Here is a 23,713-nt window from a genome sequence, read left to right on the forward strand (position 1 = left end):
TCTTATTTTTTAGAGTAAAACAATTTCACTTTTTGGTACCTTTATAAAAAAAACATACAATCTTCAATAAAGTGATGAAATATTGTCTGCAACACAGTATTAACACTGGGCAACTGGTAGAGGATAGTTCATTTTCACTACTACCATTGGAGTGGATAAGATGTATATCGAAGCCTGCCCTCTATGGTTGGAAAATAGTTTTATTTTTGGACCAAGTAATCTCTACACAAGGTACATTGTATGGTCATGATAATATTTGGTTCAAAAACAAACACAAACAACATGAATTTCAACAAACGTTGAGTTTTATTTAGCCATCATTTGAAATACACACACATTACATCATCTATAACATTGAAATTTCTTCTGCATCACTCATTCAATTTCATACAGACATATTTTCTAGCTCATAGTCTAATATGATACTAGATTTTTTCCTGAGAAAATGTTCCCAAATTTGTGGTCGTTGAAAAGATGTGGGTGAAGTAGGGCTGAGTGTGCATGACTTAGGTGAATGAATGGACAAAATCTTCAAAATAACATTATCAACCACCCCTTCTTCAAAGTTAATGGTATGACCCACATACTATGATTCCATGGGCCAGTACCACTGCTGCACAGAACAGGGGTGTATTTAATCTGAAAACTTATTCAAAATCAAATCAAAGTCCTGCTTTGATAAATTAACTGTGATAGGAATTTCAAAGTTCTTACCATTTTGGCACTAAGTCTAGCAATGACATTTTCATCTTTCACTCACTGTTTTCCCGCCATTTTTATGAAAATATTTGTTGCCAATAATCAGTCAAAATTTTCAGAAATTGATTCATTTTTCATAAATTATTGGACTTTTGTTGTTTAAATCCAACTGAGCATTTCTTCTGGCATTTACATCTCATTTACATCTCATTATTTGTGGCAAAATAAACCAGAAACGGCTCCACAAACCAATTTCACTTGTGTGGCAGGATTATGAGTTGGGGTGAAAGGTCATCCAGAACCAATCAGAGTAATCTGATGAGATGAATATGGCTCAATTTCTATAGTCTCTGACTGAACAACTCCCAGAACAACAAAATTGAAAACAAATGATAATAGACGTAGGAAATAGAGATATTACAATAAAGAAACTGAGCTGTATTCACTATATCAGATATTAATCAGATTAATCCACGACTAAAGCAATGAGGGCACATCAACAATCGACGAGAAATCACTTTCTTTTTATATACAGGTTTAAAATACGACAACTAATTTGAATACGAGCGGCAATCTTTTATCTAAAACATGACTATCAAAATACAATTTTTCTCTCATTTTTGTAATCAAACTACCTTGGTTGACATTTACAATAATACGACAAATGTTGAATAGCACAATTTTGATAAATATGACATTTGGTTGACAATATGGTACAATACAACAGGTAAACATTCAAGCTGAGTTTTAATACAAGCAACAATAGGGAACTTGCAATCCAAACTGAGCATGGGATTATCTGAGGTTATCATAAAACCTAATCTGGAGCTACCGATAAAATAAACCTTCCACAAAGGTCAGGGTGACTACGAATTGATTATTTGTGGTTACAAACAATGTGACAATATTGTTTACGATACTAATTGATTAGTATTTATTATCACATTTCCCATGATGCAACATTCAACATGGCGGGTTTGCAAGTTCCCTATTGTTGATGCCATTTTAAATTATACATTTTCATACTTTGATTCCATTTTTTGAGGATAATTGTCAAAAATATTGCAAGTATGATATTGGAAAAATTGAACTGTGCCCTCACATGGTAAGAACTATGATTGCCCCTTTCTTGATGAGAAATGATACAAAATATGAACTTTCAAATAAAAAATATACACTTTGAAATTAAACCATCATCAGGCATACAACTTTACAATATTTCCAGTTCACTATTTGTCTAAAAATCCGTATCAGGTAATACCATGGCTTATACATGTCAGGAGAATTCTCAATGCAAGTATCTGTCAATCATGATGTAATTACATGACATCACTTCCTCTCAAGATGGCTGCCACACAATCATACATGCAAATTCCACAGTGTTCAAAATGAAATATCCGTAATAATCCAGATGGGATATTATTAAAGTATTAGCCAACACTTGGCTACTTGCAAAATAAAGACAAGTTTTGTTTGGACTACTAAATTTGCATGGTCCAATTTCTCTAACTTTTAAAATTCTAATAGACACTACATTTGTATATGACAGTTCCCTATCTACACTGCACAATGGTAGTTTACATGATAAAGTGTGGGGAGGTGGAGTGACATCTGTTGATAGTGACGTTGTCGGTGACATCGTCATGGCAATGCCGATAATTCCATATAATAAAAGGGGTGGGTAGGAGTGTTGTGTATCAGCACGCCGCGAAGTTCACCCAGGTGTACTGCTTTACCTTTATATACCTGTTCAGGTATGCATATTCATAAGGTTATCAATATTCATGTTTGGTTTAACCAATCATTATGCAGTGTAGATAAGGTGGAATATACCGATACTATTCTGTGATAGTATGTATGGTTAATGTGTTGTATTCAAACAGAACAACGACTTCTAATATGGAAATGGGAAGATTTTTTTTTCACCTGGCACAAGTTGATTGTATTGTTCTAATAATGCATGTGTACAAAACTTATAAATGTTTTCTAAGATCCTACACTGCCAACAATCCTAAGCTATCTCAAATATCTTGGTTTGACAGCATACATGTGTCATTGGATCAGAATGGATTTTCTTGGTTTTGTGAAAATATTACATAAGAACCATGTCATCTGTAATTTTGATTTGCATATTATGGTTTATATAACCACATGGTCTGACCAATGAAATCTTGGAATAATTTTACTGCCGTCAACAAGACTTTGTATGTCTGTCATGATGGGTATATAGCTAGCTTAGGGTTGAGGCCACACTAACAACATTTCAGATTATAACTGTGGAATAAATAGCACTGACTTTGCTTGTATGCAGTGAACTAAGTGAAGACTTCATGCAAAGATACAACTTTAGAATGAATAGCGATAACTTTGTTTGTATGAAGTGAGCTAATGAAAGACTTCATGCAAAGATACAACTGTGGAATGAATAGCGGTAACTTTGCTTGTCTGAAATAAAGATAACATTAGGTAAACACAACAAGTTCATGACACTGATGCCAAAACTAGAGTGGAAAGCTATGATGCAGATTATCACAACACTCTTATCAGCATGTTTATATCTGTGAAATTACTCACATAGTGTAGTAAATTGTCTGTTTCTACATCAGAAAACTGGACATTCTATCAACATCCCACATATAAATAAACACAGATCCCAGGTACTTTTGTCTGATTAATTACCGAAAACAAAGTCTCATTCCTGATTGCAAATATGCAAAGTTAACTGCTATTTATTCCACTCTTGTATCTTTGGTAGCGTACTGTTTAAAATATGCAAAGTTAACGCTATTTATTCCATTGTTGTATCTTTAGCAGTATGTTGTTTATAATTTTCAAAGTTAACGCTATTTATTCCATTTTTGTATCTTTAGCAGTGTGCTGTTTACATTACCTGAACAATAAATCAATAATACATTTTTCCAGTCATTTTTAGTTCTGGACAGTCTACAATGTCGGAATATATCACGCCAGGATTTTTTTTCACTTGTCCTCTATAAGGACAGTTTTTCCATTTTTTTTTTATGTTGACAGAGACTCTCCTTATTTGCTATAAAAGAAGAAATCTGATTGGTCTTTCTTTGTATTAAAAATAAGAAGAACTCTGATTGGTCTTTCCTTGTATTAAAGTTAACTGATATATTTTTTTCACAATATTTCCAGAATTTGGATGGAAATGTGAAGATTTTAAAACATAAATGACGAGAAATGGATAAAACAGTCCCTGGCCAAATCAAATAGAGTAGATTTGTCCCTTGCCACCCTCTCTTGTAAGTAGTTCCCCTTTTTAATATAATTTTGTTAAATAACATGACTCATCGCTTTTCCAAAGGAATTCTGAACAACCAAGACGTCATCTAAAAACACTTGGGTGTATACATTGGTCTTACACCCCTACTTTACAATAGAATGTCCCCATATTGGAATATACCAAGCAAATGATTTTTAGGGGGTTGAAGCTAGTGCTTGTTGATATAAGGAATGTTAGAGAAATGTTTCTTGATTTTCACAGACATGCGATAAAATTACGGGGAAAAACAAAATGTTTATTTTTATATAAAAGTATAATCTTTACATGGTAATTTTTAAGACTCTCAATCTTTAGTTAGAAAGATTTGTTTCTTTAAATATGTTTTCCTTGAATAACAGCTGCATTTTGTACCCAGTGTACGAAGAACAGACAACTGAGTTCGGAGTTTACGTGTAATGTTCAAAAATCTACACGCTAAAATAATTTTTCGAGTGCAAAATACATTATTCATGAGATAGTTGGTTACATGAGTACAAATTGTGTTTATTGGTCAATTTTCAAGTAGTTGAAAATTACTCTTGAATATTCATGAGCCTCACTTTCATCCAACCAATGAAATGGTTTATGTACTAATAATTCATGAATATTCATGAGCTTCAGTTTTGGGTACAAGTGTTTTATTCTCATTCAACCAATGATATGGCTTATGTGATAGTGTCATGAATATTCATAAGCCTCAACTTCACTGTCAAATATTCAACAAATGATAAGGAATGTGTTATTTTCATGAATATTCAAAGCCTCAATTTAACAGCCAATCATAGACCCCAATAGACACCTTTGTTGAAATAAATGCTGGTGACCATTGCTCTTTGAATGACAATATGATGAAAAAAGAACTCAGCCCAAAAAACTCCGAACTCAGCATCCGTTAGTCTCCAACTGGGTTATTACAGGAGGATTATTGTATACAAAGAACATAAGAAGGAATATGTCACCAGAAAATGATATTTTCTATCATACTCAATCATACTCTAGCTTTATATATATACAGTACCATGATTGGTCCATTCCACATCACTGTTCTAATCTGAACCAATCGGGATGTATATTTCAGAGATATTGTGGTGTGTACTAGTGATTTGTACACTATGCACAAATCCTTCAGTTAAGTACAAAGCATTTATACAGCATATGGCTACCAAGTCTATCAACAGTAGATATTATGAAACGTCCAGAAAAATGAAATAAATTATGTATAATAGAATTGTTTGGACTGACATCATTTGACTTTTTAAAAAATCATACACTGAGTATTCACATATTCTTTGCATTGCATCATTCCACAATGATTGACAGCTACCGAGCATGATGACGAACCCTGTGTCCCTGGTTACTATGGTGACTGTTCCCATGGTGATGGAAGCCCATCACAACACACTATATTGCGATGTCCACCTGAGAAGTCTTTGTTGCCACGTATTTTATGTGCATAGCAACGGCTTTCAGCTGACTTGTCCATTTGCTTGTTGTCTCCATAGATTTGAATCTTCATGATTGTTGCTATTGTAGTTAGAAGCAATCGTCGTAGCAACTGAACACTCTTCATCACTTTCTGAGGAATGCAAATCAACCTACAGAGCAAGAACGAATATTATTTAGATAGGTTATACGTATAGTAATAATTCAACAATGTCAATTAAGTATGTTCCATATTCTTATTCAAGTAGAAACAAAAGATTGCATAGTTTAGCCACTAGGAGTGCTATTCATGCCACGGAAAACAGCTCTGTTGTGCGTTGTAGTACACTGTTTACATACTTACCACTTTCAGATTGGTCCTACGTCTCTCCTTATCAGAGAATCCATCTGATGTATTGCTTTCTATTCCTAATTCTGGTGTATAACTGGACGACAGTAATTCTGGAGTTGAATGTAAGGATCTATCGCTAGTGTTTTCCTCATCATCATCAGTGTTACCTTCTGAACTAAACCCAGATGTAAACGTTGCCCTCGGGCGGTTGTCCTCTCTGTATAAATAGATAGCAACACAATCATGTAACTTTAAAGTGTATGTACTGATAGAACCAGACAAAATATACCAATTGGTTTCTTTGTTTGTTAGGTTTTTTTTGTGGGTTTTTTTTGGAGGGGGGTAGGGGGGATTTTTGTAAGCTAGGCATTGCTTTGTCCGATTTTTCTACAAACAAATAAACACAACAAATACAGGTTTTTATTCAGATTTAGACCTTTGTGACATGGCTACATTTCATGCTTATTATCACATCACATGGCTATGACACTGTCAACGGTTTTCCAGTAAGTTCACAATCTATCCTGGAGTCATCCACATCTTGCCCTGTGTAACACCTGAATGCTCCATGTGAGTAATTGTATCAATTTTTCCAGGTGTCTCTCCAATATATGCCTTTGGACTGGAAGGTTGCCATGACGATTCAACATGGCAAACCATGGGCTCCCCCCTTTTTTCTTCTTCTCAAAAGCAATTTTAACATTGCTCATAATACCTACTTCTTTGATGTAACAATCACTGACTAGCTCTAATAATATAAAATATACATTTTCACTATATGCTTTGCTTAAATTTGTAAATAACGGTACTTTATAAGTGAGGTATTATCTTTTTAACGCCTCCAGATTATCAGTTAAATCAAAACACAGTATGCCTTTGGACTGGACGGCTGCCAAGAACATTCAACATAGCAAACCTTGGGGCTCCTCCCCCATTTTTTTTTTTTGCAATATCAAAATTGTTTATATTATGTAGTCCTTCGATGAAACATAACCTGATTTGTTATACTTAATAATATAAAATATTTTCATTAACTGTTTGATAAAAATGTGTAAATAATGGTATTTATAACTGATGTAATACCTTCTTAACGTCCCTTATCAAATCAAAAATAATATAATGATGCAGAACAAGAACAACCAGCAAATGACTAATGACTTTTCAATTTCATTCTCCCAGATCACTTTCACTGTCAGAACACAGGAGACCTTTCCTTATTCCCAGAATACATTGCTGTAGTTCCATATTTATACTGTACATGAGAGTTCACAACAATGGCATCCTGGGTATACTGTTATGCCTATGTGTTTAATTGTAAAATCTTTCATTATCACTAACAATACATTGTTGCATCAGAAAACAATGAAGTAGTAGGGTGTGGGGGACTGTGAATCAATAAATAGATGGTTGCTACTATGCATTGTTGCTAGGGTCAAAGGTCATTGTTGTCTTCAGAAGTGTTTCATTTCAATCCAGTGTGACTCATCTCAATGAGTCACATCATATCTATCCTCTTAATTCTAGTTTTGAGATATTTTTAGACAAAATAACATAGATATTGAAACTGTACACCTTCAATCTACGCTAAGTATGATATGTTTTACGTAAATGTAGCACAGTCAGGCTTGACTCATTAAAATCCAACACCTTCTACTATGGAGTACACTTATCGTTATTTCACATTTCTATTTTTAGATGAAATTAACGTAAATCGTTGAAACTTTACACCTTCAATCTACGTTAAGGATGTGTTTTAAGTAAATGTAGAACCGTCGCACTTGACTCATTGAAATCCAACACTTTCTACTATGGAATATTTTTAGATAAATTGAACATACGTCATTGAAATTGTACACCTTCAATCTACGCTAAGAACGATGTGTTTTATGTAAATGTAAAACAGTGGACTTGACTCACTAAAATCCAACATTTTCTACATGGAATAAACACAAGACATCATGCCTTCATAATTATATATATATTCAATTTGATCTCTGCTGCATGGACGGTTTGGCTCATTCATTTCAGACACTGACACGGCAATATAAACATCACTTTAACAAGAGTCCCATCACTCAAATCATCTGTTTTAACTATCACTTTAGAACTAGTAATAATTTTTTGCAATTTAGTTTTGAAGTGACTACGTACTATTCTACTTTCTGGACTAATTTTTACAAATCATGAATTCCAAAATCTGTATACATTTACTATTAAATCTGTACCATTCCTTTTCTGTCAACTTATGGCAAGAACTTTTTGTTTACCTGTCCGGGTAGTCATCATTATCACTGCTTTCACTAACATCACCATCACCATCACTCCAACTCAACGACACAATCTGTAAACAAAACACAGGTGATATTGCTAAGCAACCAGCCAAAGACAAAAACAAATACAAACAACTTGCTGTATGTCAAGTCATTGGGTATAAACACATTCAGGGTGATATGGACAGAATAGGAATAACAGCAGGACATGTCAATATTGTGGAATACTTTTTGTAAAGTTGTTAGATTTTCAGATTTGGAATACTTTTTGTAAAGTTGTTAGATTTTTCAGATTTGTTTCTTAGACTCCGTCTCTTTTCAACTATCTAAGCATTTGTACAAAGACAAGAATTAGGATATAAATCAGAAAATTGTTGAGAATATTTACATTGAAATTTTTTTCGCCAACAACTTATCGGCATCACCAGGGGTGTACGACAGTGGGGGTGGGTGATGATATGTGTCTCTCTTTGCTAATATAATGCACAGTGTAGTACATCCATGACAATACTGACAAGAAGATGGCCAAAATTTGGGATCATTCTCAATTTTTTTAGACTATGTGAGTAGCTAATTTCATGTGTAAGATGATCTAAGTATCCAACAACATTTACTCTGATATTGTGATGTTTCCATTCATTTTAGGAATACGGCAAATATAGTAGTTTTAACAACGAGTGAGGTATTCCACAATATGATAGTTTTAGTATGGGAAATGCTATACAAGTGAGGGCACAGATGTTAATTCTTAGTGCTTTACATGTAATACAAGTACTACTATGGAAAACTTGCAGTTGACAAGTTTTACATAAACAAACTAAAATTGACACATTGGTATTATATCATTGTAGGTTTGTGACATTGATAACAGATCCATTTTTTATCTTTTTGACCACCATTACAACACAGTAGTGTCCTCATCAAAATGCCACCATACTTATTTTAGTGTACATCTACTCTTACTAGCCGATGGTAAGCTTGCCATGGTAGTAGTAATTTGTTTATTTTTACTATAGCAAGTTTTCCACAGTAGTTTTGTATTACAGCTGATTTGATCTACACTCCAATGAAAATGTTTACATAGATATTGATAGATTACTAGTATAGATTTCCTAATTAATCTCTCGGTTTACTTTACTGCAATGTAGAAGTGTAGAGTAAAAGTACTTGAAGATTTTGCAATCTCGACTAGCAATCTATCAATATTTAAGTAAACATTTTCATACAAGGCTAGATCATATCAGCTGTATTCAAAATGAAACACAATTCTTTATTGCATGTTCTGACAATTTCATTCAAAATGAGAATTGTGTTCAAGATAAATGAGAGTTTGTCGAGGAAAACAGACTGCACCAAAATGAGTAAATAATCACATCTCAGCTTTGCAGACCTGTCACTTTTTGATGTGAGGAATCGTGTTTCTGTTGTGTAATGTAGTGAGTCACTTCACTGACATGAAAGTATCAAAGTGGTATTTCAGATGGGATAAATTGTAGAAAGTCAGTCATGTGTAAAAGTTTGTTAACCTCTTCATTACTTGTCAAATTCCCGCCAAAATTATTGAAACAAAAATTACATTTTTTTGGTAACTTTTTGGCATATTCAAATTTTAGACTGGACCAAACATATAATCTTTGCTTACGAATTCAGCCCAAATTATGTGAAAAAATTCCTATTTTTTAGCACATTTTTGGAATATTTCATTTTTGTTTTGGACTGGTATTGAGCAAATAATCTTTAGTGCCGCACTACTTTCAAAATTTATGTTCACAAGTGAATTCCAAAAAGGTTCATAAAATCAATATCTCCTTATTTGTGATACTAGTGTAGTGCAGAAGGTCAGAGGTTAAATTATGAGGTCACAGGTTAAACTATGATCTCAATGCTAAACTGACTGTCACAGTATATTTTCTAGTTCCAGAATGCAAACAGCTTACATCATTATTCCCTGGGGGATTAATGTCTTCCACTATCGCTCCACAGAAATAAATTACTTTTGTTATTATCTTGGTTTGGCAGGTTGTAGGTAATTTGGAAATGACAATTAATGTATGTACACTGAAACTGTTAGATTTGGCAAACTGTTGGACTGTAAGATACGTTGTGTCGTGCCACCATAATCAGGACAGCATGACACACCAAACTAACAAACAGTATAAAGAGTATGTGAAATCAATACAGTTTACACTGTTGCATTGTGGGACACAGACACTAACTAGTGATGTGAATGTCTTATCAAGACATAGTGAAATGATCTGATGATATGACCGAGATAACTTGTTTCTCATCACACAAATAATTTATCATTGGTGACAGCCTGATCTTCTTTCCTGGACACACACAAATGGCTTTACATTTACACATAGCTAGCTTTAAGCAGTGCTTATTTTAGTAGTGTTAATTCTTAGGAGAAAATTGTTTATTTAAAAGTTTGCCTCATCTGCATATCATTTGCATATGTTAACCGGTTTAAACCAGTTTGAGGAAATCTGTTTTAAAGTAAGAAAGAGTGTGATTGTCTGAGAAAGACAACTCACACTCTAAACTTTGATCAATATATACAATTTCTGATCAGTTTCCAAAGTCTATTTATTTGAACATAAATATTCTTTGGCAAATTTAGGGATGAATTTTCAGCCAGAGTCTTGGTTATCTGGCTTGACAATAGTCTAGTATTATCTATATGTGTAGACATTTTCTATGATCTTTTTCTCTCTCCGTGTATATGGTGAAGAGAGAACATAGCACATATAGTTACTTGACAACATCATTTGCCAGAAGAGACTCAGTGTCAGTATGTTGAGCCATATAGCCACGTTTCTGGGCTAAATATTTAGTTCATCTGATGAAAGGATATGCAGTATAAAGAGATGAGGCATAAAAACAAATGTGAGAAAAACACCATCAACAATCTATTAGTAAACATTTAGTGCAATATAAATCACATCCCCAAAATTCATTTTCATCTTAGACACAAACAAAATAAAGAAAATCCCAAAAAATCCGATATCTGGTATATTTATTCCTGAAAAGACTGGTATAAACTACAAACTCAAAAGTGAAAACTAATCTCTGCATGGAAAGTCTAACAAGGATAATGGAAACATGCTTTTATCATACAACCCTGTGATTTCATTCATCCATACTGCTACAATTAAATTTCTAGAATAGATTTCATATTTATAATTCCCTTTTTTTAATGTCGATATTTGTACATTTTTATATCAGATGTCACACACATACATACATACACACACACACACAGTCGCACACATATGCAGACAGACACACTGTCGCACACATATGCAGACAGACACACAGACACACACTGTCGCACACATATGCAGACACAGACAGACACAGTCAGTCACACACACATACACACACACACACACACACACACACACACACACTACAGCTAAAATACTACTTAATGATTCTGATAATATAGTAACATAATGTGTTTACAAACAGTGACATAATAGTGGTCCATATAATGACCAGTTTGGATTAATTTTTGTGACATTTCAAACAATACAAACGTGTGATAGGTATCATTGTACTATCAGTGCACAAAGTGCATTCATACGATTTTCTGAGTCTAATTTTTTTTCATCTAGAAAGTAGAAAATGGACAAAACAACAAACAAACTAACATTCAAGCTACATTAAAATCAATTTGTTTGTTTCACTTGGTTGTATCTTCTCCAATAATTATCATTCTTTTATATTGTTATCTTTCTAAGTAGTCTATTCTTTACAAAGTTTCCCACCTTTTCCAAAAAGTTTGCTTCACTTCTAATAAGTTTGCCTCTTTTGCAATAAGTTTGCCTTTTTTTTCAAGAAGTTCAAAATCTTTGCTAACAAATTTATCATGTTTTCCAAGAAGTTTCTGATCTTTTCCATGAACCTTAACATCTTTGCGACAATATTCCTTTTCTTTTCCAAGAATGTTGATATTTTTTACAAAGAAATCTATTACATTTATGTTTCCTAACCAGCTAGTATCTTTTTCAAGAAGCTAAACATCTTTCTTAAGATCTTTGACATTGTAACTAAGAAATATATGTAGTCTTGGAATAGTCTTATTTGAGGACGTCAAACCACTTTCCATGCACAGCTCCATAACTTATAAGAACCAGAGTTAGCCCATTACTTGCATCAACTCTGTTCACTAAACATCGGTCAATGTACTAAACTGATTGGTACATTCTATCAGAACTTCACCAACAGACATTCTATCACACAAACATACACTTAATGAATATAAATTGAAAAATTATTCACTAAAATGAATGTTCCAAGTGAATGAATGAATCATACACTAAAACAGAAAACTAATGTATTACGCTGTCTATGGTCTTGATTCTGGTTTCTTATATCTATTACAATGACTAACAGACATTTTCAACACCTGCTCACTTGTAGTTGTAGCCTCGAGGGATATGACGAAAGATAAATTTGGTCAATGAGGCTACTTCTGCAGATGTTTATGACAACACTTCTTTCACAACCAGGGTCCATTTAAATTATTATGGAGAATCTTTACTATATTTGGACTCATGAATATTCATGACAATACCATATTAGGCTTGCTCTTTCACAACCTTTTATCATATAAGGCAAGACGGCATAACATGGTATCATGAATATTCATTTTGCTATTATGAATAATCTAATATCATGAATATTTGCATCCTTCACCATATTTGGCATTCTATTTGATTCAACTGACCATATTTGGAATTATCAATGTCTACAACATTTACCATATTAGGCTTCAAAAATATTCATTCCCTAATATGGTAAGGATGTTGCCAAATAAGGTAAAGTATGTAAAACAATAAGGGCAGAAATAAAAGAAATTGAAGAAAGACTTCAGGAAAGATAGGTAGAAAACAGGTTGTATAGGAAAAGATGACAGATAGAGTTTAATGAAAATGATCTTTATGGAACAACCACCACCACCATATCACCAAATATTTGAACATATTCACACCTTTTTGGATTGTAATTTTTGGAGCCTCTTCTTATCCATTGACTTGCCGGATAAAGTTTTTTGTTGATAATGTTGCATGGCAACTCCCGGTCCCTTGCGTCGCAGCGGGCTTGTGACGCTGTGACACTGTGCTAATTTCTCCCCAACATACGAATCTGACAAATCTCCATGATTTCCATTCAATATACATGTATGGTCCGAGGATAAGTGAGTTGTATTGCTGTTGACTTCAGTCACATTATCATATCCCTGAGATTCATTCGTCCATGAACTGGAAGGGCTGTGTATGGGACAAGTTTCACAACATGCTGTTTGTGTCTCAACACTTCGTTGACGTCCGTACGGTATTTCAGTTTGACGTACGGCACTACCGGGTCCTTTCCCATTTTGGAGGGATATCATTGAGCCCTCACTTTCAGAATCACAACGCAATCTCTCTAGTTCCACATTTTTCAAGTTTTCAATATCTTGGACTACAATTCCTTGAGTTTTTTGAAGTAATTCGTTGTGAAGTGCTTCCTTGTTTGGACTAACAGGTCCTTTTATGGTCACAGTTTTTGTAGCATTCCTACCCCCATAGCTGCTACTACGTCGGTGTCGCATCTTCCTCATCCTACTTGGTGATATCTTCAGAGGAGAGGATCCTCTCCGTGATGACGCTGATGATGTCTCATTCCTGGGATCATCTGAAGAACTTTTACTCCTAAAGGTAATCCAAAATATACTCGGTTAAAAGCAAAATTCATTTTTTCTCCACAACTATTTATTTGATGTCCTTTTTAAGTTGAGTCTCTCAGTGAATCAAAAGTTATTGTTATGACATTTCCCTTCTTCTAGGGTTTACATTACACTTAGTACTTACTAGCACAAAATCCTTACACGGAGTATGCCATCACTGCATCAATTTATATGACTTCCAGGTATCACTAAACTGTCTAATCATAAATGCAAATAGAACAGGACTGGCAGATTCTTTACACTGTTTTCCCATCTTTAAAAAAAATCTTACTAACAATTGTTTTCATTTGATTTTATTTCTGATTATTAATTCCTACTTTAATGCCGGTTGATGTTAGACATGTTTAGTATTTAATCTGAGTCACAACATTGAATGCTGTTGCTGTCAATCATCTTTGCAGCTGGTTCAATCATGATTTGTACAAATCAGATTGAGACCATCCTACAATGGTCACCTGTTTGATAACTCATCAATCACTCACAGGAGAATGTCCTACTTGTACCCGAAAACCTAAAACAACAATACACAGGTTATGCACAGTTACCTTGGCAACGATTGAGGTGATGATAGAAATGATGGTTTCTTCATCAGTTTCTCCATAGTATCTGCTTGTGACTTAATGATTGGTTTGATAACACGCTTCTTTGGCTTGAATGACTGCATTTGTTGCTCTCGTCTGTCAATGGAATAAGGTGACATGTCAAATCATATCTTTATTTATTTTTCAAGGAATGCTGGGAATTTAATGAGCTGGTCTTGTTACATTACCTGAACAAGTTTTTCTCCCTCTTCTTAAGTTGAAACAGACATGAACTCAACTCAAGTTACAACCCGACGACTCTTACTATGATCATATTACATCACCTGAACAAGTCCTCTCTCTTCTCAAGCTGCCCAATACATGAATTCAAATCAAGTTACAGCCCAATGGCCTTTATTAAGAAAGTCATGTTACATTACCTGAACAAGTCATTTTCTCTCTTCTCAAGCTGAAGCATACATGAACTCAATTCCATGTATAAGTTGTTGGCCCTCTCTAGTTTTCTCTCATAATGTTCTCGTATATCTTGTGCATGCCTGTGTAACACAAATTCAACTGTTACTCAATATCCAACACTTTACTTCAACATCACATCACATCACATGACATTTCTTTTTTATAGAGTTTTGATTCTTTGCATATTCTCAATTTATTTTTTGAAGATGTTGACTTTACTAGTGCACCATTCAAACAAAACAAGTCTCCCCAAATATTGTGATACAATTTCTATGATATGGTTGACATACTACCACCATAACAGATATCTTTTCGAATGAACCAGATATTTCTATTATTTTAATCTCAAATACAGCTTAACTGTGGGAAACATGTTCCAAGAACACTAATTTAAAAGCATTTTTGTCAATGTTTGTGGCGAAAGAGTGAATTTCAGTGAAGAAGTTCATCAAATCTTGCCAGTAGCCTACAGCTATTTCCTTTATAGGTACAACAACATGATCGTATCTCTTACTTGAGTTCTTCTTGTCGTTTTCTTATCAAATTTTCATCAAGTCGTTGAAGATGAGATCCCTCACTTTTCATTTTCTCAAACGTTCTTTTAATCTCTTCCCTCCAGTCCTCCTAGGGAAAGTGAAGTTGACAACATTTGGTGAGTACAATCTCACTCCAAATCTTTGCTCCTCACAAAGATAAATTAGTAATCAATGACTATAGATTTTATCATTTAACACAGAGGAACTTGTTATTAGTAGGTAATTTTAGCACAGCTAGTGACAGGCAAACTCAATAGCTAGTTAGAATTCAGTCGAAGTGCAATTTGTTTGACGTATCTTGGTTTCATTTGCTCACGAATAGTTACAAGTTATCTTTTTTTTCTTCTATTTTTGAATTCTCAAGCTTGAGGAAAAAAACTTCACACTTTTAGTAACCATGGTGTTTTCATTCGTAAACACACTGATACCATAAAACTGTTTATTTCTGATGATATTTCACAATCAAATGTTGTTACATGTTGTATATCACTAATGGCAAGTTCAAGGGTATATGCAAAGCAAGTCAATTACCGACAATGGTCTAGTCTTAAAAGTCATGTCTTTGAACTTGTTATCAGCTGATTGGACATGACAAAAATTTATTGAGAAATAGTATCAGTAGTAAACATTTTATGGTTCCAATTTGTTCAAAAGTGAAAACATGACGGTCATGAAAATGAAGGCCAGGCCAATGGCTGTAATTGTACTTGAGTTGAAGTTCAATACCCACAATCTCTGTTATCTCTTGTACATGTAAGGAATACTCAATGAAACCCTGACAGCAAAACAATCTCTTTAATTCTACAAAACTGTCACATTTCCAATCTGAAGGAGTGCATCTGATTTAGGACTTGTTTATCTTGAAACGCTCGTTTCTGAACTCACATAAATACATCAATTTTCACAGAAGCTCTTTTTCTCTCAGGGTACAAACATGTTTAAAATTTGACATCAATTGTTCTTAGATCAAACTGATCATATTACAGTTACGGTAGCTATTTCATTGTTCTATAAAGTACAACCACATTCCTTATCTCACAGTCATCTGTCAAAACAATGTGAAACACAATTTCATATTGTACCTATTTTCATTAGTTTTGATGGATAGGAGTGTTTTGACCACTAGAATAGTGAAACACTTATTCATAGTTACCATGGATACGGTCATAAATCAACAAACATTACTTTCTCACAAAAGAGTCGATTTCTGTTTTAGTGAAAAATCCTTTGAAACTATAGTACTCAACTATTATGCGCAACTGACACATAAAGTGATATCTGATCTAGTTTTTACGTTAGAATTACATAAAGTCTACAATATTTCTGTAATATGTAATATTTATTTATTACCTGTAGATCAAAATATGAGTTCCTGGGTGTTGACAGGAAGTCACGGGATGCAATATCAATATGCATCAAGACTTGACGAAATGATGGCCGGTTCTTTGGCTTACCACACCTGTCAATCATAAAGAACATTACGTTATGGTCACTTATATAGTAAGAAACACCTAGAACTGATAAAGCTGGCGTTCTCTACCATGGTATACTTTGTGAAGGTAATATTTCCATTTTTGCTATGTTCTAGAAGGCATAATTTGCTATGTGAGGGTCAGTTTTTATTATAGGTATATGAGGGTATTATTTGCTATGTGAGAGCATTTTTAGTTAAGCACAGATAGTATGAGCTATGTGAGGACATTATTTTAGTTAAGCACAGATAGTATGAGCTATGTGAGGACATTTTTAGTTAAGCACAGATAGTATGAGCTATGTGAGGACATTTTTAGTTAAGCACAGATAGTATGAGCTATGTGAGGACATTTTTAGTTTAAGCACAGATAGTATGAGCTATGTGTGGGTATTATTAGCTATGTGAGGACATTTTTAGTTAGTGAAGTTATTTAAAGGCATTATTAGCTATTTAAGGACATTATTTGCTGTGAGGGTATTTTTAAATATGTGAAAATGTTCTTAGTTATGTGAAGGTATTATTAGCTATTATAAGGGTATTATTTACTATATGAGGACATTATTAGTAATGTGAAAGTATTTACTATATCCTGCTAGGAGAGCCACGGCCATATTGTGATTTTGTCATTAAATTATTATAATACATCTTTTCTTCTTAGACACATGAATAAGAGCCATTCTCAACTTTCATTTCTGAATCATGTATTTTCACCAAATACAAAGCTGAAACCAAAACTCAAAGAATGAGACATATTAGAAAGAACGTTGACAGATTGGAAAATGAGAACTTCCACTTACCAACACTGCTTCATCAGTAGTTGGAAGCCATCAGGACACGTCCCTGGTATTGGTAACCTTAAACTGTTACTGCCAACTCCCCAGATAATGGCTGATGAATCAACATCCTGGTTTATAGGAAAGAACAGACAGAGAGGAAAGTCAGTGGGAGCAGAGGAAAGTCAGTGGGAGCAGATAGAGGAAACATAAAACAGCTAATTCAAGTTTGATGAACTCAGGTATAATTTCATGAGATTTGAAAATGAGTCCTTTTAAGAATTGTTTGCCAGTATTCCATCAGTGTGCCCTCTGACGATAGCCAAATGTTGTTGTTGTGAGTCAAAATGGGATTTCTTGTGAGTCAACACATAGTAAGAGATGGGGGAACACCAAATTTTGGTGCGTCACTAGAAATTGTGTGTGTCAGTGGCACGTCAATTTGGCTTTATAGAGGGCACACTGTATTCCATACTTCATTAATATATTACAAGTGATAATAACAACTCTGTTATTTGAGATTAGTGTTTGTGCTAAGGATGGTTAACTAGGTAAATCTACCAGGGTTTCCAGTTATTTGATCATGGTTCCCATACAAAATTTTGTTAGACTGTATAGGAAACTATGCTATTTCACCACTTTCCCTATTCTGTGACCGCAGTTACCCAACCTCAGCAAAAACACTTGAAATATTAGCAATAGTGATGAGCTTTGATGAAAACTTACATTAACATTCATAACATGAACAAAATTTGAAATGGTTCATTTGTTATTGTGAGAAATCGATGAAACTGTCACAGTTCTGTTGACCGATGATGGGTCAAAGATAACAATAAATGTGTACAACTCTTTCAATCTGCCAATAGGGTCAAACATGTCTCATCTGTCTGTGTCAAACTGTTAGAAGATAGGGATTTAACTCTGTAGTAATATCAGCAAATGTGCACAATAACAGTTGGAATCGTTGACTAGTTTCGCACCTCAGCAGGATTTCTATCACTTCAGAGGTACATTATTATAGATATGACAGGTAAATGTATAATACAACAGAACCCCATGACATGTGAGTGCAAGTGTGCCGTTCTCGGGGTATTTACATGACCGCTTGCAGTGAAGTCAGCACCTGTACTTTCACAAGCATAGTGAGTGAATGTGCAGCAAAAAACACTGCAACCATGAATGCAAATCTACCCAAGTACCCACACTGAAACTCACGTGGCATGGGATTCTGTTATTATTACATATGTTTATCTGCAACGGCAAATTTCCATAAAAATCATAAAAATCATACGCGCGATCATGCAATTTTGTGTGTGACGATGCTACATAATTACCTTATAGGGCATCATTACATTTACTGTATCACCTTACTGAATGCATCACTATTCTACATGCTATAATTACCTTAAATGATATAATTCTTCCTGTAAGTACTCCATAAGTTTCTGTTACACAATTACCATATTTGGTGGTACAATTACCTTATATGGCATCCTTCAAGACAGTAACCCTAAAAAGTTACTGCTAAAAGAAATACCATATTTGGTAGTATAGTTACCTTATATGGCATTTCGCCAGTCAGTAATTCCCATAATACTACACCAAATGACCAAATGTCAACTTTTTCAGAACAAGGCTCATTTCGAATGACTTCTGGTGCCATCCATGCCACAGTGCCAGCAAATGACATCTTGGTACTTTTTTCATTCCACTCTTTACACGTACCAAAGTCAGATATCTTGACGACATCATTTGTAGCCACCAATACACTGTAATGAACAAAACAACACAATGATAACACAAAGTTTTTTTTTTTATTAAAATGTTTAATTCAGAAATGTTGACATTGTTCGTGAGCTATTAACATGCTGCAATGAAGAAAACAACACAATGTACCTATATGTCCATTTTGCAATCTTTTGTAAATATACTTTAAGTATTTTTCTGTTAGTGTGCATGGCAATAAAAATTAACGAACAATGGTGAAATTTTGCAGCTACTGGAACGATAAGGGAGCAACAGTAAATATAGCTGTTGAATGACTAACTGACTGACTGACTGACTGACTGACTGACTGACTGACTGACTGACTGACTGACTGACTGACTGAATGACTGACTGACTGACTGACTGACTGACTGACTGAATGACTGACTGACTGACTGACTGACTGACTGACTGACTGACTGACTGAATAAATGACTGAATGACTGAATGACTGACTGACTGACTGACTGAATGACTGACTGACTGACTGAATGATTGACTGAATAAATGACTGAATGACTGACTGACTGAATGACTGAATGAATGAATGAATGAATGAATGAATGAATGAATGAATGACTGGCTGACTGACTGACTGAATGACTGACTGACTGACTGACTGACTGACTGACTGACTGACTGAATGAATGAGTGGTTGACTGACTGACTGACTGACTGACTGACTGACTGACTGAATGAATGAATGAATGAATGAATGAGTGGTTGACTGACTGACTGACTTACTGACTGACTGACTGACTGACTGACTGACTGACTGAATGAATGAATGAATGAGTGGTTGACTGACTGACTGACTGACTGACTGACTGACTGACTGACTGAATGAATGAATGAATGAATGAGTGGTTGACTGACTGACTGACTTACTGACTGACTGACTGACTGACTGACTGACTGACTGACTGAATGAATGAATGAATGAATGAGTGGTTGACTGACTGACTGACTGACTGACTGACTGACTGACTGACTGACTGACTGACTGACTGACTGACTGACTGACTGACTGACTGACTGACTGACTGACTGACTGACTGACTGACTGACTGACTGACTGACTGACTGTGATAGCATATTGTTTAAAGTAAGGAACCATTCTATGACTAGAAGGTTACAATTTATTACAAGGAAGTGATATATGATACAGCATGCCATGATAATGAAGTAACTATACATACTACAGATGTGAACACATCACAACAGAGAAATTCTATCTGTACTAGTGACGATACATGTAACATTATCTACTATAGATCTGAAGTGAACAAAGCACAACAGAAACTCTATCTAATACTGTATGTTACAACCAGTGACAGGCAAGCATTGACAAATGGAATTTGTTACAAACAGGGAAAGTAAACAACTGAATTGGATTAATAACACTTGACACAGCATGTTGGAAGTACAGAGACTTGTATTACATTTCATCATTTGATAAGAACAGTTGTATGGCCTCTTTACATAATAGTTCACATTCACAAATGAATTTCATGTACACATAAAATAGCCAAAAAGCAGTTCTTATCAAACCATGGAATATAATACAAGCCTCTGCTATTCAAACATGTCAAGTGTTATTAATCCAATTCATATATTTATTTTCCCTTTTTGTACCAGGTTCCGTCCATCAAGGTTTCGATGTCAGCAGTTGTAATAACGCAAGCTTATACCCACTCCAAATCTGAAGTGAACACAGTACAGGAAATCAATCCTGACAATCCAATCTGATAGTTTCTCATTATACATACTTAATTACCTGGAGACTTTAAAATTCAAAATTTACAATGTCCAAATCTGAATTATGAAACACTAAACCTTCTATTAAAAGAGATCAAGTGTATAAATGGACACAGCAGATGTCTTGCAGGCTTTTGTCAAAATTGTTGCTGTTGGCAACGAAGTGATTCAGCAATTACCTAATTACATTGTCACATACGATCTATTGTGATTTTATCATTAGAATGCTATATACTTTCAACATGGCAGTATGAGTAAATCCACTAATTTTCACTTCATACCAAGAGGTACTTAGTCTGTAAGATACAGACATCTGTGCCATGCTATCAGCCAGCACTCAACACGAAACAACACGACGCATCTTACAGACCAAGAGGTACTGAGAAATCTAACCAAACTTGAAGGAAAATGAAGAATTTCAAACGTTATTTCGATGATTTGCACTCATTGAACATTATAATTTAAGTATAATATCTTGAAACAGTGGGGAATAGACAAGAATTTGGTTTAAAACATTTAAGCATTCTGGCTTAATTGTGCACTGGGATAGTGAAAACACTTGTGTTGCATAAAGACCCTTATAGGCATCACAGTGTATACACTAGCATGGCATTCTATGGGTCATTACAAGAATGATTAGTCTGGATGCCAACAAGGTTTCTAACTAGGTGTATTTCGTAATGATACCATACAGGAACTAGACTAAAATATGATGTGATTTATGATGTTACAATTAGAATATGATACAAACTTCATCAAATATTTGTACAATAAATATTTGACTGCCAATATGAATATTAATATATCAAAATTTTCCTATTTCCTATCTCAGTCATAAATTTGTAATATTACCATTTTCAGGAAAATGTTCTTTGTACTTACACCCACAACACACATGCCAGGTTGAATGCACTCAAACAAAATGTGGGTTTTATACCCTGGTTGTTCTTCGTCATTCACATCTACGTCACTGTTTCTGTGATGTTTGAAATATGTATTAAAATGTTCCAAATTGTCGTTATTTTTCCACCAATTTTTTCATAAATTAACAACACACAGATATATTAACTGGCTTGGAAAATGCTTTTATGACATGGATTTCATATCAAAATATCTGAAATATTACAAAAATGTTAGAATTTTAGTTAATTTTTATTTACATTTACATTTCACCTTGATAGTTTGTCCTCAGCAAACAATACATGATTATCTTCAATGAAATATTTTGATGTTTACAAAAATGTTGAAATTTTGGTATTTTTTATTTTCATTTACTGTTTGTTGCCTTGATAGTTTGTCCTCAGCAAACAATACGTGATCATCTTTTATGACACGGGACTTCCTTGTATAAATAAAACATAGGCTGTTGTTTCCACATTTAAATTTAATATTTCTTCATTTCCGTTACATGTTGAACATTGCTACAAGGTTGTGCTCAGTTAAGTGTCTTTATTAGGAAACACTAGAAGAAAAGTTTAATTAAGCAGCCTAATGGAAACACAGGTATATATCTCCTTGATCTCATTTCAAAACTCTCAGAATGCAAATATTTTTCCATGAAAAATTTCTGTAGCGGAAGTACAACAAAACTGTTGTCACGTTACATCAGTTTTAATTCAACCGCCTAATGGAAAAACATGTATTTTCTCCTTGACCTCATTTTGAAGCTCTCCGAGAATATTTTCCTTGGTAAATTTCTGCCGACAAAAGTACAATGGGTGTTGTCACATTACATGTTTTAATTAATAGGCTTCATGGACACACATGGCCTCATTCATTTAAAACTCTGAATGAAAATATTTTCCTTAGAAAATTTCTGCGGTGAATTACAGTACCGTTGTTATGCCACTTTATATCAGTAATCACATAATGGTCAGTTTGGGAATCCATTTGAAGGCCACTTAGGCCATTGTCCTAAATTGTACTTGCATTGACCTTCAGATAATCATTCTGTTGTACTAGTGTTGAATTCTCAATAACCTTGACAACAACACAATTTCCGTAGATGTCATAAATTACACAGTCACATCTCCAAGTCAGGGATTCAGTTTGACCTCAATGATATGAGACTACAGTACACCACTCATTTCAAGTACAATCTAGTAATTCAGTGTTGCTATGGTTGGGGACCCCTGGCAACAGAGGGGAAATCTGATCAAACTTGCACAGATTTTCTAGCTATGCACCATAATTTGGGTTGGGAACCGTAGCCAGAGAGGGGAAATCTGGTAAAATTTGCGTGATTTCTCTATATTGTACCATTATTTTGGTTGGACAGCCAAGAAACAGAGGAAGGAAATCTGCTAAAACTTCCACAGATTTCTCTACAATGCATCATAATTTTAGTGGAAAACCCCAGTATGGAATTTGGAGATTTTAGCCATTCCTCATTGTAGCACTCACTATTAATGATGCAAGTGACAGCTAATTTTCAGTCTATCCACTTATCACCCTCAATCAAAAACACTGAATAAATCCATCAATGCATATGAAGAAACTCTCATACATGAACCAGATGTTTAAATTTTACATAATTTTTTTCACGAATATATTAGTTTCTGAATTATCATTTCTTATCAGATAACTCATTTTATTATCCTCTAGCAATGTGTATGAATCAATCCAATTTAGCATCCACAAT

The 23,713-nt window shown here is 34.3% G+C and overlaps 1 protein-coding gene across 1 annotated transcript in view; it reads right to left on the reverse strand.

Annotated features, from left to right (window-relative positions):
* Window positions 1-309: 309 nt before the first annotated feature.
* LOC144450913 (mitogen-activated protein kinase kinase kinase 13-like) overlaps window positions 310-23,713 on the reverse strand; it is a 46,220-nt gene continuing 22,816 nt past the window's right edge. The window contains exons 6-15 of the mRNA XM_078141674.1: window positions 19,106-19,316; window positions 17,572-17,678; window positions 16,651-16,759; window positions 15,279-15,388; window positions 14,728-14,844; window positions 14,312-14,443; window positions 13,029-13,731; window positions 8,027-8,100; window positions 5,772-5,976; window positions 310-5,580 (exon numbers count right to left, since the gene is read on the reverse strand). Coding sequence (XP_077997800.1) covers window positions 5,452-5,580; window positions 5,772-5,976; window positions 8,027-8,100; window positions 13,029-13,731; window positions 14,312-14,443; window positions 14,728-14,844; window positions 15,279-15,388; window positions 16,651-16,759; window positions 17,572-17,678; window positions 19,106-19,316 — 1,897 coding nt within the window. The 3' untranslated portion in view covers window positions 310-5,451. The remainder of the gene's footprint in view (window positions 5,581-5,771; window positions 5,977-8,026; window positions 8,101-13,028; window positions 13,732-14,311; window positions 14,444-14,727; window positions 14,845-15,278; window positions 15,389-16,650; window positions 16,760-17,571; window positions 17,679-19,105; window positions 19,317-23,713) is intronic.

The sequence above is a fragment of the Glandiceps talaboti genome, chromosome 20 (assembly GCF_964340395.1).
Source record: "Glandiceps talaboti chromosome 20, keGlaTala1.1, whole genome shotgun sequence".
Taxonomy (NCBI): Eukaryota; Metazoa; Hemichordata; class Enteropneusta; family Spengelidae; genus Glandiceps; species Glandiceps talaboti.